The sequence below is a fragment of the Peromyscus maniculatus genome, chromosome 1 (genome assembly GCF_049852395.1).
Source record: "Peromyscus maniculatus bairdii isolate BWxNUB_F1_BW_parent chromosome 1, HU_Pman_BW_mat_3.1, whole genome shotgun sequence".
Taxonomy (NCBI): Eukaryota; Metazoa; Chordata; class Mammalia; order Rodentia; family Cricetidae; genus Peromyscus; species Peromyscus maniculatus.
This window is the reverse complement of record NC_134852.1, coordinates 197,241,881-197,259,082: the sequence shown is the minus strand read 5'-3', so window position 1 is coordinate 197,259,082 and position 17,202 is coordinate 197,241,881. Positions and strand designations below refer to the sequence as shown.

At 51.4% G+C, this 17,202-nt stretch overlaps 1 protein-coding gene across 18 annotated transcripts in view; it reads right to left on the bottom strand.

Moving 5' to 3' along the window:
* Nucleotides 1-5,854: 5,854 nt before the first annotated feature.
* The window catches only part of Pax2 (paired box 2), a 92,971-nt gene continuing 81,623 nt past the window's right edge, over nt 5,855-17,202 (bottom strand). For 10 of the 18 annotated variants that reach the window (XM_076563166.1, XM_076563169.1, XM_076563168.1 and 7 more), the window contains 3 exons: nt 10,895-10,996; nt 8,693-8,779; nt 5,855-8,198 (listed from right to left, as the gene is read on the bottom strand). In XM_076563166.1, coding sequence (XP_076419281.1) covers nt 8,077-8,198; nt 8,693-8,779; nt 10,895-10,996 — 311 coding nt within the window. In that variant the 3' untranslated portion in view covers nt 5,855-8,076. Of the gene's footprint in view, nt 8,218-8,692; nt 8,780-10,894; nt 10,997-17,202 lie in introns of all 18 variants that reach the window. The other 8 variants (XM_076563167.1, XM_076563171.1, XM_006988168.4 and 5 more) reach the window with 3 other exon arrangements.

Below are 17,202 nucleotides of genomic sequence, written 5' to 3'. Positions count from 1 at the left end.
GCAGAGGCCATGTCCATCCAGGGCCTTGGTGATGGACAGTCCCAGTGATCAGTGAGAATAGGTCCAAGGTGAAGCTGGGACCCAGTTAATTAGAGAGGTCACATAAAGGATGGGGATGTGGTGGGGAACACGGGAAGGGGATGAAATCTTGGGAGCCTGGATGCTGTGTGTGAAGGATGATGCCACAGTGAGCCATAGATTTGCCACCAGAGACATGGTTCTTCCTCCCTTGCAGACTTCCTCCTGAGCCTCTGGAAGAGAATCTCCATAATTCTCTGGCCTCCTCAAGGCTAGATCCAGTCTCGTCCTCATCTCAGGGACAGCACTCTACCTCCTGACAGATCCTGTCTCAAGTCTCTCTTCTCCTTTCTCCTCTGAGGAAAGGTGCCCCCTTTCCTCTGACAGCGGAATTCTCCAGGCCCCACCCACTGCCTCACTTCCTTCCTCCAGGCTTCTTTCCTCCACACGCCCCTTACACCGACTACTGCAGATCTGTCCACCTAGTCCTTAGCCTGAAAAGAGACCCTCTCCTGAGCTCACTGACCACACCACCTGGCCCCTCCTGTTCTCCCTTTCAACTTTTCTAAAGAACCCCCCACATTCTGTTCCCTACTTCCTCGGGCTCCTTGCCCTGCACCTTCTGAGAGCACAGCTCAGAGGTCACCAGGTGTCTCCTTGCAACAAACCGGTTAGCCTTTCAGTCACTGCAGAATCAAAAGAGCTACATTTGATTTCTTCACGAGACAATTCTGCTTCTGTGTGTCAAGGATCTGGTTGTCTCTTGACTTATGTTTATTTGTTTTTAATAAAGTCAAAACTAGACTTTCAAAAAAACGCACTCCAATCTCACTCTTGCTTAGTTCTCACCCACACTGCTCCCTTTTCAGAGACGACTGCTCTCATTAGAAAGATATTGGACTTTCATTTATATGCAAACATGAAAATCTCTTGCCTTCTCTCTCTTCATACAATGTGTCCTCTATTTTTTATTTATTTATAGTCAGAAATGTGGCCTTGTCAGGGTCTGGAGAGATGGCTAAGAGCTCAGTGGTCAAGAGCACTTGCTTTTCTTGCAGAGGATCCGGGTTCGGTTCCCAGCACAGCTCACAGCTGCCGGTAACTCCAGCTCCAGGAGATCCAGTGCCTCTGCTGGCATGTAGTGTACATATATACATACAAGCACTCACACATCATGATAAAGATAAGTAAGTAAAAGTCTGTATAGCCTTGTCATATCTCCATATTGCTTCCTTTCAGAGCCCACCTAATCGCCCAGCTAGTCCCCATTTCTTTTGACTTCACTGCATTTTCCTCCACCCACAGTCTCTCCTTATGTCCCAGTCCACGTCATTGGCAGAGAGTTCTTCCAAATAGCAGAAACACGAAGCTATTCTCTTTCGCCTATAGAAAGAAAAGAATCTAAAACCCTTAACAGGGTTTCATGTTCTCAGAACTTCATGGTCAGAGCTTCCTGGTTGTAAGCGACCACTCAAAACATATTTGTTTAAGCCCTCAAATGGAAGCAGTATTGGCTTTTGACCCTGGAAACTCCAAAATAGGCCTTATTTCAGATCTGTCTGGATCCAGAGGCTTAATTAACACTGCCAGGGCTCTCTGGTGCTCTCCGCTCAACTCTGCTAGTCTCTGCTTGATTGAGTGGGCCTCGCTTCCAGGCAGGCACTCCGTGTGCAGTAATACATTAGAGGGGTTCTTACGGCTCCTGGGCTTCATCATTGCCCCCCACAGTCCAGGTGGAGACCCTTGCTTCTCCAGGAGCCAGAAACAGTCCTGGTGAGATGCTGAGAAAAAAAGTACTCTTCTTCCTTCCTTCCTTCCTTCCTTCCTTCCTTCCTTCCTTCCTTCCTTCCTTCCCTTCTCTTTTGAGACAAGGTCTTCCTTCCTTCCTTCCTTCCTTCCTTCCTTCCTTCCTTCCTTCCTTCCTTCCTTCCTTCCCTCCCTCCCTCCCTCCCTCCCTCCCTCCCTCCCTCCCTCCCTCCCTCCCTCCTTTCTTTCTTTCTTTCTTTCTTTCTTTCTTTCTTTCTTTCTTTCTTTCTTTCTTTCTTTCTTTCTTTCTTTCTTTGAGACAAGGTCTTCCTACATAGCCCTGGCTATTCTGGAACTCTTTCTGTAGACCAGACTGGCCTCAAACTCAGAGATCTGCCTGCCTCTGCCTCTAGAGTGCTGGGATTAAGGGAGAAAACTACTGTTTCTAATTGAGGTCTATGCCCTGTAGCCAGAGACACAGGGTCTTCATTAGGGAACGGGGTCACAGGCCCCACATGTGGTCAGGAGCTGATGTGGTACTCTGTCAGTGCCGTAAGAACTACACCGGATGGTACATGGTTAGTCTTCTGTGGGAGGAGGGGTGCACCCCCAGTGACCCTCACAGGAACTGTGATTGGTGCTTTGAGTTGTGTGGAACAGTTATTTGAGAAGTGTGGTGCTTGTAAGTCTCAAACCACTGGCTGTGGAAGGAGCAGCAACGGTCTCCTGGGACCTTTTAGCAACCCAGCTCCCCCTCTGTGGTCATTCTCTTCCATCTCTCACCTTTGTTCCTAGCCCTGCCCCTGCCCCAAGTCTCCTGTTTACTCGATTTTCTTTCGCATCACCTCATTCCTGTTTATCTGTCATGTTTGTTGAACAGCTATTGTGTGCCAAACGCCATCCTTGACATCCTAATATACAGCTGCCATACAACAGATGCAAAGCTGCCCTTACGCCTGTTCATGCTCCATGGGCGGATGATTGGAGATAGACAAATATAATGGAACCTGCTGGGGGTGGTGGCACATACCTTTAATCTCAGCACTCAGGAGGCAGAGGCAGAGGCAGGTGGATCTCTGTGAGTTTCAGATCAACCTAGTCTACATAGAGAATTTAAGGCCAACTGGGTCTATATAGTAAGATCCTGTCTCCAAAACAAACAAACAAACAAACAAACAAACAAACAAACAAACAAAAATCTAACCCTCCAGGTACTGCCAAAACAATATATAAATGCAGGGAAGTGAATGGTGTGGTGTTGTATATAGTTTGTTTATTTATTTCAGTACTGCAGATTAAAGCCTCGGTCTTCTGATGTAGGCAAGTGCTCTACATCACCAGCACCTGTGTGCTGCTTTATTTAAGGTGGTTGGAAAGCCTCTGACAGGTAACACTGGGGTAGAGAGCACAAGGCAATGAGAGGGCCCGTCATGAAGTTATCTAGAGGAAAGATTTTGCTGATGGATCAGGTGGACATGGGAGTCCATGAAAAAGGTAGGTGTCCAGGAAGAGTTGAGCTCCATTCTTGAGCACCTGGTAGAATGGAGCTAACTTTATTGACCCAATAAAAATTAGGGAATCCCCTCAGGATATTCATGGGGCTTTACCTTTCCCGAGGAACAGCCTCATTTTCTCCATACTGCTTACCTCTGCTTTGTGAGAAAGGAAGAAACATTGGCTCAGAGTGGACTCAATCCAACATGCTGCATACACGGGCAGGATGTGACTGTGGGTGACTCGGCTTTCCTTAAATGGACATTCTCACCAGTGTCCTGGCTACTCACTGAACTCTTTTAAGCTTCATCTGATATTTTCTCTCCTTGTTCCACCCCAAGCACCCAATACTCTAGCTACTTTAGTATACTTTCATGTCTTTGCCCCCAACTGTTTGCCCAACCCGGACACTTTTTTTCCTGTCTATTAAACTGTTATATTTGGCTACATCACTTGGGACTCTGTGCCAACGAGGTGGGGCAGGGCTAGCAGACAGAATGTGGGAAAAGCAAACTGAAGCTGGGAGACCAGATCCTCTTGGTGTCTGGGTGGGTGAAAGAGCCGCAGTTAGACTAGGGAGCCGGCAGGGATTCCAGAGCATGTTTGGCAGCTTCAGGCTGATTCCATGATGACATCAACACTCCAGGAAGGACACGGTGAGAGATTTCCACCCGGCAACAGCCACTGTTAACAGTGCGGCCCCTGCCGTCTATTTTGGTGGGAGGAAGACCAGAAGTAAATAAGAAGATAAGCGATTCTGAAGAGTATCCACCAAAACGTCCCTGGCTTTTCCAGTTGATGATGGGTAGGTAGGTAAGAACCCTGGAGGCGAAAGCAGGCATGCAAAGCCAGGTGCCTGCTACATCTGGCTAGGGGCAACATTCTGATAAAGCCGCTGAACTTTGGTCTAACCCAGTGTCCTGTCGGCTTCCAGGAACACTTGTTGAGCATCAGATAATAACCAGGAGTTCTTCCTGGGTGTTTGGAAGCTCTGAATAGGCACATCTTCTAAGACACAAAATAATCTACTTAAGATTAAAAAAAAAACCATTAGAACTTCTGTTTCTATGTTTCCCTATTTCATTCATAATGAAATGCTTAGATTAGAGTGAACTTCCAGAATTCTTTTACAGATGCATTAGCATCGCCAAAGAGATTGAAGAGTTCTTTCTGGAGACTGGAGGCCGAGAGGGGATGCACCAGGCCGGGTGAGGTAGGACTGCTAGCTCCTGGGAAGGAGAATGGGTAGCGAGAAGGGAGAGAGAAAAGGTTCACTGATATGTTGGGGGTCCGTGTATCCCCCTGGTGGTGTGACGTGAATAAGCCTGGGTAAACCGCTCTAGGGAAAGGTCTCTGACGTGTTGGTGGGGAGGAGCTCTCTGGAAGGCACTGCCCCAGCCAAGCGGGGAAGGTCACTCTTTAGTCTGCTCCCAGACCCGGCTAGCAGCTCTCCAACCAATCCTGGAAGAGTCGAGCCTTTCAAGCCGGCAGGCTGAGAAGGACGCTTAGCTATGGACACTTCTAAAGTCGAGAAGGAAATCTCTCCGGGTGGAGGACAGATGAAAGCCGGTGCCACATGTCTGTTGGCGGGAAGGAAAGCTGACAGGCTGCTGAAGAGATGGACAGGGGATATTTCGAAGCTTTTTCTGACACAGCAGGACAGCTGTGGACAATCAAGATATCCCTTCTCTAAGCAGGAACAGACAGACACAAGGACAGACACATAGATCCTTTCTTCTCACCTGAGCTCAAATGTGTTTAAAAAGACCAACATTACCTTCCTTCTTTGCTGCTAGATCTTCTCTAGGACACATAGGCCCACGCAGAAGAACACAAATTCATTTATATGCAGGAAGGGATCGACCCACCCACCCACTCACATTGACCTTTGCCCAGGGCACCCAAACCTTTCCTCTCTCAGTACACCCACACCCTAAACCTGCACCCAGACCCTAAACCTGAGCTACTAGTTTCAGGCACTTGACAGGTCTCAGGTGGGACTCTGCAACACCCAAGTAGCCCACGAAGGTCCGGCGAGCCAGCTCTTAGGGTCTAGAAATAAATGCTGAAAGGAGAAACTTGGGGCCAGGGTTTGAGGTCGCTGGTCTCTTAGGGGACACAGTATCAAATTGCAGGTGTGCCAATGAGCAGCTGAACCCCCTGGGGGAGCAGAGAGAAGATAGGACCACAGGCTACCCCCACCCATGGAGAGAGAGCCCCAGACATTGCTCATTTTGGGAACCTGCGCCCCCCGCCCCCACCCCCACCCCCAGGTGTGGTCGCAGGACACCAGCAGTAAGACAAGGCTGACTCGGGAGAGAAGGGTAGTGTCAAAGTTACTCTAAGGTTCCAGGAGGCCAAAACTCCTTGGTCCACGGCCTGGGTGAGTGTGGGCGTGGGGGTGGGGTACTGAGGGACAAACTTCTCCAGGCCATCATCTGAGTTCAGCTGCAGTCCAGGGGTGTCTTGGCCAAGAATTTAGAAGAGGTCGCATTGGGAGTGAAGTTGGATCCTTGACAGAATTATTGAGGGTCCACCAGAGGGAAGACAGGCCTATCCCAGAGGCAGGGAGAGACAAACCTGGAGCCATGGGGAGTGACATACAAAATTTTATTATTATTATTTATTATTATTATTTATCATGTGCACAAAAAAAAAAAAGAAAGGAAAGGAAGGAAAGAAGAAAAAAAAGAATCAAAACGAACCGACACGTTGAAAGTGGCGGAGGAGACCAGAACAGTGGAAGACCTTTCGAAGGCTAGGCCAGGTCCTGGATCCCGCGCTCCTTGAGCGCAGCCAGCCCCACACAAGACCGGGATCGTGCCTGGCCTCGGAGCTGGGACCTAGGCAACCTCGCCAGGCGGCTCCAGCCACTGGACCCGGACCAGGTGCTGGCATTCCCCTTGAACTATTATTCTCTTTTCTCGCTTTCCTTTTCAAATAAAAAGGCTCGAAGGGAACAGAGATCTGGGCTAGGACTCCAAGCCTTTTTGGATTTGCTCAAGGATTTTTATTTATTTACTTATTTATTTATGTTTCACTTTTATTGACTTTGTTTCTGTTATTTCGAGTCGTCACGATCCACGCTTGAGAAGACATGCAGGAAGCGTCGCGGCTACCGGGAGAGCAACTACGGGGCAGGGCGGGGCAGGGCGGCCTGGCCCGGGCGCCTTGGCAAGGCCACCAGGGGCTAGCCCGGAGGCTGGCTCTGCCACTTTTGATGTAGCCTTGGAGGCCTGGGGCAGGAGGGCCGGACCAGACAGAGACGAGTGAGGCAGAGAAAGAGACACGGAAGGGGAGAATAGCAGAGAAAAGGGGAGATGACCAGGGAGAGATGCAGGGAGGTGAGAGCGGAAAAACACGGAATTACAGAGAACCAGCCAACAAAACAGAGGCGAGAGGCGTCCACGGGACCATGTTCGTCATTTTGCATAGAGATTTCTTTCATAATTTTTTTTTGTAACGTAAAAAATGCCCCCCTCCCCCAGGACGTGCTGTGCTTTAGTGGGCATGTAGCTGTGTCCCCCCCTCCCCCCCAGCGAGCGGCGACGCACACAGCGCGGACAGCAGGGTGTATCTACAGGCAGGGCGGGCGGGGGACAGGGACAGGGACTCTACGGTACCCGGGGCGGGCGGGGCGGAGAGGGAGGGGATATGTACAGAGAGAGGTTCGCCTCCACACCACACACACCGTCTTTCTACAAAGCAGCCTTTTGGGGTTTCGTTTTGTTCATTTTTGCAAAGACCATAATATTAAATAAGTGTAGACCTTTTTTTTTGCGGCTATGTTCAGCCCCTGCCCAAGGGAAGGCTGAGGGTCGGGGGGGGGGGGACGGGTTTGGAGAGGGGGGCGGGCAGCCTCCGGTTTCCATCTCTGGGTCGTCAGTTCCCTCCTGGCTCCTAGCGCCGGCCCGCAGGTTGGGAGTTTGGGGAGGGGGGATGTCCGGGGGGTGGGTGGGGAGGCAGCAAGTTACTGTTGGGAAAGACGAGTGCTCGCCGCAGCAGTCGGAGGAAACTGTTCCCGCGGTGGCCCCGATGGGGCTGCGTGCTTGGGGCCAGACACAAGGCGTCGTGGGATGAGGACGCGCAGAAGGGGGAAGTGAGAGGCCAGCAGATGGACGAGGCGCTGAGGTAGGGGCCAGGCGGGGCCGAGAGTGGAGTCACTGTAGGAGGAGATCCCAGGCCCTGGGGAACTGGGCAGTCCGGGTGGACGAGCTCAGTTAGCGTCTGCTCGCCTTGGGTACCAGCCTTGGAAAACTCCGACGTCCCAAACGCTGTCCCTCGAGTCCGATCCGATTCTCGCGTCCCGGTGCCACTGTCCGCGGCAGGACGCAGACGGAGGGCGGGGTCCGCCTGGCAGGCACAGGGGGGTGGGGCAGGGGTTTCCCCCCGGGGTTCCGCCCGCGGCTCCTCCTTCGGCACAAAGTCCTTTCCTTAGTTTCCCCTGCTCAGCTTCTCCAGCGAAGCCTCCCGGTGCCCGGGGAGGGCGTCGGAAGCAGGCTGCCCCCGGGGTGGGCCACGCTGATTGTGTGTCACAGGAAGGTGTCGGGCGCGCGGGGGCCCGAGGCGGGCAGGCTTCCGGGCGGCGCGGTGGTCCAGGCAGACGGGGAGGGGCGGCGGGCGGGGCGGGCGGCGGGCCCGGGCCTGAGGGTCCCACGCGCGGCTCCACCGGCCCGGTCAGGCCATCGACGGGATGACGTGAAGGGCTGCGGGGGGTAGGGGGGGTGTAGGGTGTCTCGAGGTGGAGGGGGGTGGGACAGGGACGGTGGCCGAGTGGCAGCGCGTCGCTTCGGTCCTCCCTCCCTCTGGGGTGGGCGGTCAGACTGGGACGATGTGGAGGCCGAAGCTGTCTGCCTGAAGCTTGATGTGGTCCCCGCGGTAACTAGTGGCGGTCATAGGCAGCGGCAGCAGCGGCAGGGGCGGAGCCCCGGGGGGCGGCACTATAATAATAAGGGGAACCTGGAAGTTAACACAGGAGAAGAATGGGCTGGGTGAGAGGACAAACAGGAGAACAAAAAAAGGAAAGAAAAGCAAAGAAAAGCCCTCCCCGGGTCCGGCGGGATCAGGACTGGAGGACTGTGGCTGAGCCCTGAGGCCAGATGCCCAGGAGTGCTGCATTCACAGGGCGGGAGAGGGACAGGACAGGTGACCCTTGGCGGCAAACAAGCCAAGGGGTCCGATGGCCACCGCGGCCAAGAGCCTTCCAGTGACCGAGAGAGACAGGGGATGGAAGAGGCAGGAGGCGCAGGCGCCGTCGAGGGTCCCCCAGGCCCCAGCGCTGCTGTAATGAGTCTGTCTCCCTGGCCCATCCCGGTACCCAGAGGTGGGGTGGTTCAGAGTGGGATCCATGTCCCAAAGCAGCCTGCGCGCCCAAGCTGGCAGGGGGCGGGCAGGCGAGCCGCTGAGCTGCGGGCCAGCCAGGTGGCGTACTCACTTAGTAAGGCGGGGTTGCTGAATCTCCAAGCCTCGTTGTAGGCGGTGTACTGGGGATGGCTGTATGGGTTGCCTGAGAACTCGCTCCCTGTGGGAGGGCGGGGAACTGGAATTAGACGTACTCAATGTGCCCAGCTGGCATCTTCTGCCCTCCCCACTGTGAGTCCCAGTCTCAGGTGTTCCAAGCAGAGCAAGGGCCCGCGGGGGGGGGTGGGGCGGGGGCAGGTCAGAGATGAGCAATCCACACTCTCCGCGTGGGGACAGCCACCAAAGGCAAAGAAGTACCCCTATCTCTGCACACCTAGGCATGGAGGCATCTGTGGGCACGTTTGTGTCTGGGCTCCCTGTGAAGCATTTCTGGCTACCCCGGAAGGGTTTGGACCGGTCTGGCTGTGCCCACTTAAGTGACTTGGGGCCTGAGAGCTTTTATAGTGGACACTTGCTTTAGGAACTCCACAGGACGCAAGACGCGGAGGGTGGTGAAGGAAGGCCCTTGAGACACTTTGTCCCAGAAAGTCTTAAGAGCGGCATCTCAGCGCTGTGCCAAGACTAGGCAGGTGGTGGTGATGTGATGATGGCGCTCTCCGGGGAAGTAGCCCCTCCCCCTTTTCCCTCCTGAGGTCCAATACCAGAGCCATGCAACTGAGGAAGGAGACTTGGAGGAATCCAGTGGGCTGCCCGCAGGCCCAGGGGCAGTGAGTAGTGGAGGGCACTGGGGGTTGGGAGCCGCCTCCCTCCCTCCAGGAGGAGAAAGGCCAGGCCTATGGGTTTCCCCCTCGCCCTTTCTCCTGTGTGATGACCCCAGACTGTTTACAGTGATCCCTAACCGCGGGTTAAGTAGAGGAGAAGGGGCCCCACTCCGAGAAGGAGCTGGGTGGGGGTGGGGGACGCAGCCACTGGAAAGCCTGTTTATTGACGAGGAGGGAAAGCATGCGTGCAGCAGGATAATGAGCTTCTGAGCTCAACTGTGACCAAGAGGAACTGAGCTATCTCCCTTCCCCATCGCTAATGAAACAAGTGTAATTTCCTCATCAGCACTAGATTCTGTTTAACGACTCCCCCCTTGCCACCATGAGCTCTCTGCGGCTCCCCTCATCCCCACCTCCCTGCAGACTCCCCGCCCCCCACCTCCCCACTCTTTCCTCGCCCCCACCTCCCTAAGACCTCCTCCAGCCTCCACCTGCTCACTGATCTACCTCCAAGGTCTCTCCTTGCCCCTGCCAACGCTTCTACTTGCCTTCTCCAAAGCCTGCCCAGGACTCCCTGTCTCACACCTCCAGCTCCCTTCAGGCCCTGCTCTCTGCTCCCCTGTGGCGGCGGTGTGGTTTTCTCAGTACCCCTCGGCTTACTCAGGGCTGTTCCTTGATGGAGGAGGCCAATCACCTTTCCTACCCTCTCCTTCTTCCCCCTACCCGTGAGGGCTGCACTTCAGGTACAGGGCACACCAAAGACTCTAGAGGCAGAGGGCTGAAGGCTGGGAAAGTCTTGGTCATTTCAAGACAGAGGTTTGGGGAGATAAGAACTTCTACTCTCTTTGACTTTAAGCCACTCCCACTTGGGGTGGAGGGTGGAGCTAGGAGCTGCCAGGCTTTACATACATCCCCAGTCTCCTTAATTCCAAATCCAAGTCCAATGCCTCTCGGCAAAAAGGTGCACTAGAGTCCCAAAGGAGCCCGGAGGGCCTGTGTCCTCTGAAGAAGTGTTGAGGTGTTCTAGCTTGCTTCTTTCTGAAGCTAAGGCGTCCCTGGTTCCCTCCTGTCCTCCACTCCTCCTTCTCTCTCTCTCTGGATTGGGGTTGGTTCTCTACAGTGCTCCCCGCAACCCCCAGCTTGGTGTGGACCAGTGTGGCTTTGTCTGAATGACTGCCATGCCCCTGAAAATGGTCTTTGGTTCCAAGTTTCCATGGAAACAAGGGCAGGCTCTTCCAAGCAGTGTCAGCTAGCTGGGGTGGGCTGCGGCACTGGGACATAGGTTTGGACGGATGGGTGCTGAGGAGGGGCCAACCCTACAGCTGTGCACACAAGGGGCACATCTGCAAGCGTCTAAAGGGCCAACTTGCGGCTTCTCAGGAGAAGGAGGGCGGAAGGACAATGGCCTGTTGGAAATCCTCCCACTCCCAGCCTCAGACTACAGACTGTTTAGCAGCGCACCCACAATTTAGTTACCCCCACCTGGATCAGCCATCTACAACATTGTCACCTACCAGGCACCATTCCTGCCAGGGTGGAGGTAGGGTAGCTTCCCTGGCCAGTGGGGGGCACATGAGGGGGGTAACCAGGTAGAGTGGTGCTCGCCATATCACGACCTGGAAAAACACAAAGGGGAAGGAGTGAGGCCTGGAAGAGAGGGGCCTGCCTCAGCTCACACCCGGATGCTAGGGACAGGACATTCTTCTCCAAGAGGAAGGAGATGTGCAGATGTGCACCTGAGCCTTCGGGTCCCCTAGTAGCTAAATATGGGTCCAAATGCCTAAATATGTGTCCACCGTCAGCCTCATGTGTGTGTGTGTGTGTGTGTGTGTGTGTGTGTGTGTGTGTGTGTGTGAGACTCTGTTTTATGTTGCTCATTGCATATCTGTGCATACGTGTCTGCCTGCTTTAGTCTGTGTCTCTGTGATTCCCAACAGAGATGGAGCTGGGTGGAGATGGCCTGGGGCCCAGGCATCTGCTGCGGATTCCCCTGCCCTTCCTCACCAGACAGTGGCATTCTGTTCCTCATGCTCTGTCCAACCCTGAGGAGGCAAGGTGTGGCTGGAGGAAGTCATAGCACTATGGACACCTCCCCTAGTTCACTTTCTTTTCCTTAGTTGGGTCCTAGTCATGGTTAGGCCTGTGGGACTGACTTTCCATGACTGTTCTGTAGCATCTTTCTTCCTTCACTGCTGTCCACTTGGTGAGGCCAGCTACTTCATTCCCCAGATATGTGTGCTTTCTCATTCCCACCTTGACACATCTAAGAGGGTCATCCTTCTCTAAGGACACAGAGCTACTGCTCAGGCTTTTCCATTCCTGACCGCCTGCTGAACATCCTCATTAGCTGTCCCACGGCCACCTCAAACTCAATAGGAATAAAGACAGATCCACTTTCTCCTCCATCAGTCTCCCAGCCCTTTTGAAGATTTACCTAGAGCTTCAGAGTTCTAGACCCAGCCTTCTTTCTCCACCCCTTCAGATACGCAATCGATTCTCTTTAGGCATTTCTATTATATTTGTAGTTTAACCCCCAAGTTCCTGCCTTTGGCTTCCTCCAGTGGTTTTTCTTTGCTTGTATTCCTGCCTCCGCATTCTCCCCTCTTACCAATCTAAATATGGCTGCTGGCCCTTCTGAACTTTGCTTTCATGGTACCACGCCCTTATAAACACTGCCGTTGGTTCCCTGTAGGCTACAGTTTGGATGGAAACTCTCCAGACCCCAAGTCTCCCAGGTGCTCACCCCACTTGGCTTTCTCAGCTCTGACTCTCACTTCTGGTCAAGTTTGTTTTCAACTTGTGATGTAAAAGATGTGACCTTTGCTTCCTTCTTACTCATAGTTTTCTTCCAGCTCAAGCCTCAACATTTCCATCCTTCTACTCATCAAGGAAGTTTCTCTCAAGTTTCCATGACATCTGTGTGCCATGATTGACTATGTCATCATATTATTGCAAAACGCATTGCCACTTGTGTTGTTTCATGCCAAACAGACCATAACTCACCCAAGGGCGGGACCTGCGTTCTGATCTGCCCTGCACAGTTGAGAACACAGTACTCACTGAGTCCTTATTGATCAATTCTCAATCCCTCCATTGCATGCACAGCCGATCCCTGGTGGATGCAATGGTTTTCTTATCGTTCCACATGTGTTGATCTACTACAGAGAAGCAAAGCTAAGACGAAATCCTCCGTGAAAAGTCAGTGGGAATGGGGCTGGAGAGGCAGCCTGTGGTTAAAGCACTGGCTACTCTCTGGGAGGACCCAGGTTCAACTCCAAGCCTCCACGTGACAAATCACAGCTGTCTGTAACTCCAGTCCCAGAGGACTGATGCCTACTTCTTGCCTCTTGGGGTACCAGGCATGTGGTACCCAGACATACATGCAGGCAAAGCACCCATATACATAAGAATAAATAAAAGTTTAAACATTTGAAAAATAAATTGAGGCAGCAGTGGAATTTTTACAAAGATTTTCAATGACAGATTCATCTCTGGTGACTCAGATTTACCATGCAACAGAATGATTTCCTTCTATACCTATTGAGTATAGCTAATGCCTTACACTTCCTGAAATTCACTAGACAAAGAACTAGCAAAGAAAAGGTCAGTTCTGAATCCCAGGCAGTAGAAGAATCTGCATCTGCTTTTTGTTTGTCTTATTTTGTTTTGTTTTGAGACAGTCTTACACCTGGCTCAGTCTTGCCTCAAACTTGTGATCATCCTGCCTCAGACTCCTGAGTGCTGTGATTACAGGTGTGTGCCACCACGACTTGACTGTGTTTGCTTCATTGTAGCTTTTCTTGTATTGACTTTTTTTTTTTTTTTTCCAAGACAGGATTTCTTTGTGTAGCCTTGAGTATCCTGGAACTAGCTCTGTAAACCAGCCTGGCCTCGAACTCAGAGGTCTACCTGCCTCTGCCTCCGATTCAATCTGCTGGGATTAAAGGTGTGCACCACCAATGCCTGGCTCTTGTATGGACTTCTATTGCCAATTTAAAAAAGTACACATCTCCTGACCATTTCTCAGTGGAGAGGAGGTGCACAGTGAGAGAAAATACCTATCAGTTCCTAGAGAGAGAGGAGAAGAAGAATATGGCATTTATTTGTCAAAGAAGACCTAGGAAAAAGAAGGATTATGGGAGATGCAGAGGTTTTGAAGCTACAGAGATACAGAACTTGATTCCTCCAGGCCCTGTGATCTCAATATCCACAGAGCAGCCAGGAAGCAGAGTGTGCCTCCCTCCTTCTCTGCCCCTCCCTTCTTATCCCCTCTATTTTTTTTTTCATGCTGGGCATCATGACCCTTTGTTAAGACAGGAAAATTGAATTTGACCTTCACTACCATCATTCTTAACAACTAGTTAATACAAATTCCCCATCGTGGAAGGTATTCACATAAAACAACAACAACAAACAGAAACAGACAAGACAAAGATGGGGTGGCTGTTCAGAACTCTCGACAGACAACTTGGAGGCAATCCTCTCGCAAAGTTTATTCCCACAGCTGTCTGGCCTGCAAAATGGCATGTTCAACTTCCAGCAGGTAGAAGACTTTGCCTACTGAGAACTGCTCTCCGAACGATTGATTGGAAGGCACATTTCCAAATTGTACTTCTTAAAAGAATCTATGGCCGGGCAGTGGTGGCACACGCCTTTAATCCCAGCACTCGGGAGGCAGAGCCAGGCAGATCTCTGTGAGTTCGAGGCCAGCCTGGGATACAGAGTGAGTTCTAGGAAAGACGCAAAGCTACACAGAGAAACCCTGTCTTGAAAAAACAAAAACAAAAACAAAACAAAACAAAAGCATCTATATCTGTAGGTAGCAACTTGAAATTTGAAGAAGGTGGGAGCAGAGGCCTTCGGGGAGGAAAAATCACTCAAGTTTTGTAGTGTTTGTCATACTCCTCTGCTTTGTTCTGTAGCGGTGTCACCATGGAGAGGCGCCTGCTCAGGACCTCTGAGTCAACAAGCTGCCAGCCACTGCATGCAAAGCACGCTCAATGACTTCATTAGTACACAGACAACACCTGAAGAGCGGGAAACATTGACCAAAGTCTTGCTAGAGCTATATATTCTCCTGGAACACCATTGTCAATAATGGAAAACACACAGTGCAGGCAGGAAGCTTTCAAATTACTAAAACCATCATACCATTTGCCCAGCAGCATTCTTGGAGCAAGCCTCCTTTGGGGAGGGAATATCAATGGGAAATGGAAGACCTGACAGAGTGCTGGCTGCTGCAGTGTTAGGGAGAGATGGCCAGACAGCGGTGGGGACGACTCTGAGGCTGTAAGATGGCACACACAGGCCGAAGCACAGAAACCGGAGAAAAGCCTACCCGGCAGAGTGCATCAGTTATAAACTATGTGCCGTCGTCCCGAGGCAGACAGGAAGCAGTAAAGCATTTGCTTGCCCACTGACAAAGCCAGCAACATAAAAACAGCACCAGGAATCGAAGCGGATAAAAAGCCAACGTCACTACGAGAGAGCGGGCCTCTCATGCTGCCTGCTTGCTTTCTCTGTGACAAAGCCTTCAGAGGTGAGTCTCCTGGATGGCCATGCCCTGGCCGGAAAGGTAAAAAGGTGGAGACACAGAGGCATAATGACTCTCCTGGGATTACTCGGTTAGTAAATGATAGCACCAACATTGGAAGCCACGTCCATGCCACACTGCCTTTAATGACAGTACGGACCCAGATACACCCCCCCCCAAGAGCCAAAGAAAAGGAAAAGAAGTTTTCCAACAAGCAAAACCTCATGCCACCACATTACCATTAAGATGAAGCGGGCAGGGGGGTGGGACACACACACACACACACACACACACACACACACACACACACACACACAAGGAATGAACAAGTGTATGGGAGGTCTGTAGTAAAACTCCATGGGGGTGGAGTCTTCATCTCCCTCGAGAGTTTTCTAACACAAAAGAGCCCCTCTGAGAAGCAGTAGTAGTGGAGAATCTTAAAGTCCCCAGAAGTGTTAGAAGCACTGTACTTGATGAGGATGTCTTCTCAGTTCAACCGCGGGAGTCCCTGAAGACTCCAAAGCCAATTTTTGCAGCAGTCGCTCTGAATCAGACAGTGAGTGCACTTTCGTCAGGCATTCCTTAGCAAATGGGCCAGAGCAAAGCAACTGTTCTGGAGAATTCTAAGTGCAGCCTCTCTCCCAAGGACGGACAGAAGCAAAGTTTCAGGCTTCATGAAGAAGTGAGGAACTTTACGTCATCAGATCACGCGTGCTGCTTTGTTGGGTGCTGGGTCAGCAATCATTTGCGCCCGGTCTTTCTAGCATGCACTGAACAGCTACCATGTGCTAATCAGTCATCGCCTTCAATATCTTACATGTGTTATCCCCTCCTTGAATTCTCTTACCAACTCTACCAGTTGACCTATTTTCAATCCCTGGTTTTCAGATAAGAAACTGAAACACGGAGGAACTAAGGATTATGGTCAGGATTTCACAGCTAATCGACAGAAGAACCTGGACTACAGAAGTGATAGACCAAGGGATTGATACTGGGATGATATTCCCAAGTATGACAGACCTAAAGACCGAGTAGCCTGGGCTCATGCTAAATGAATCTGTCCTGTAAGAGGACATCTTGGATTGTTTGGTTTGGTTTCTCGAAACAGGGTTTCTCTGTGTAGCCCTGGCTGTCCTGGAACTAGCTCTATAGACCAGGCTGGCCTTGAACTCAGAGAGACCCGCCTGCCTCTGCCTTCCCAGTGCTGGGATTAAAGGTGTGCACCACCACTGCCCAGCTCAAGACTATTTGTTTCATGTGTGTTTTAGCTTGCCTCACTTTGTGCAGTGGCAGGTTTTAGATCGGGGTTCATTGATTCCATAGGGTATCACAGATGTGTTTTAAGGGATCCATATAAAGCTATACCTCAGTGTTATTACACCTCTTTCTGAGTAGAAGGTACATTTAAAAAATTGTACTCTCAAAAGTATTCATGACTCCAAAATGAATAAGCTACACATATAAAAAACAAACAAACAAACAAACAATGAAACCTCTGATTTGTTTGCAACTACTTGAATAGCATGAATGAAACCACTTCAGAAACAGCACAATGTGAAGCATCAGGCGTATCTCAAGTCCAGGCCGATGTCAGCATTCAGAAGACCAAGGGAACACTAAGAAGAAGCTGCCCAGGAACTGCTGCTGGTGAGGCTTTGGCAACGAGGCTCATTCGACCCAGATTTACACAGCAGAGGTTGTACCCAAACCGTTTAGAGATGCTTTTCCTGGGCATCTTCCTCTGCAGAGGAGCATTTCTGATATCCGTTTGACACCGTGGAGGACCCTGAGGCCAGAAAGCGTAACTCTTGTTTTACTGTCCCACCCCCATGTTTGTCTGCCTCTCCTCAGGTGGCAAAAGGGAGGCGTTAGATTTCCTCAAGGCTGGCGCTCTGTGCTTACGTCTCACCCCAACATAACACACGCAAGAATATAGTCACGGACGTTTTCATTGCTGCCTAAATATATCGTATCCTTGCATTTCCATGTTATATGTAATATATTAAAGCAGTGATCCCTGCAAGCGATGCTTTCAAGAGAGAGCGAAACAGCGTTCTATGTATTTCATCTTGGTTTTCATTTCTAAGATTCCCAGACTTTCACAAGGTTTGCCTTCTAGAACAGAGGAGCCTGTGGAAGGGACCCCACCTAGGACAGACACTGTGTTGTTCGCCCTAAGCTCGCCTGCCTGCTCCGGGTTCCAGCAGAGGGGGCTGTGCTCACAGCTCAGGGTGGCTGTTCTTCTAGCTGAGCGGCTTGCCCACTGACAGCTAGACCTTCGGTCCCCCA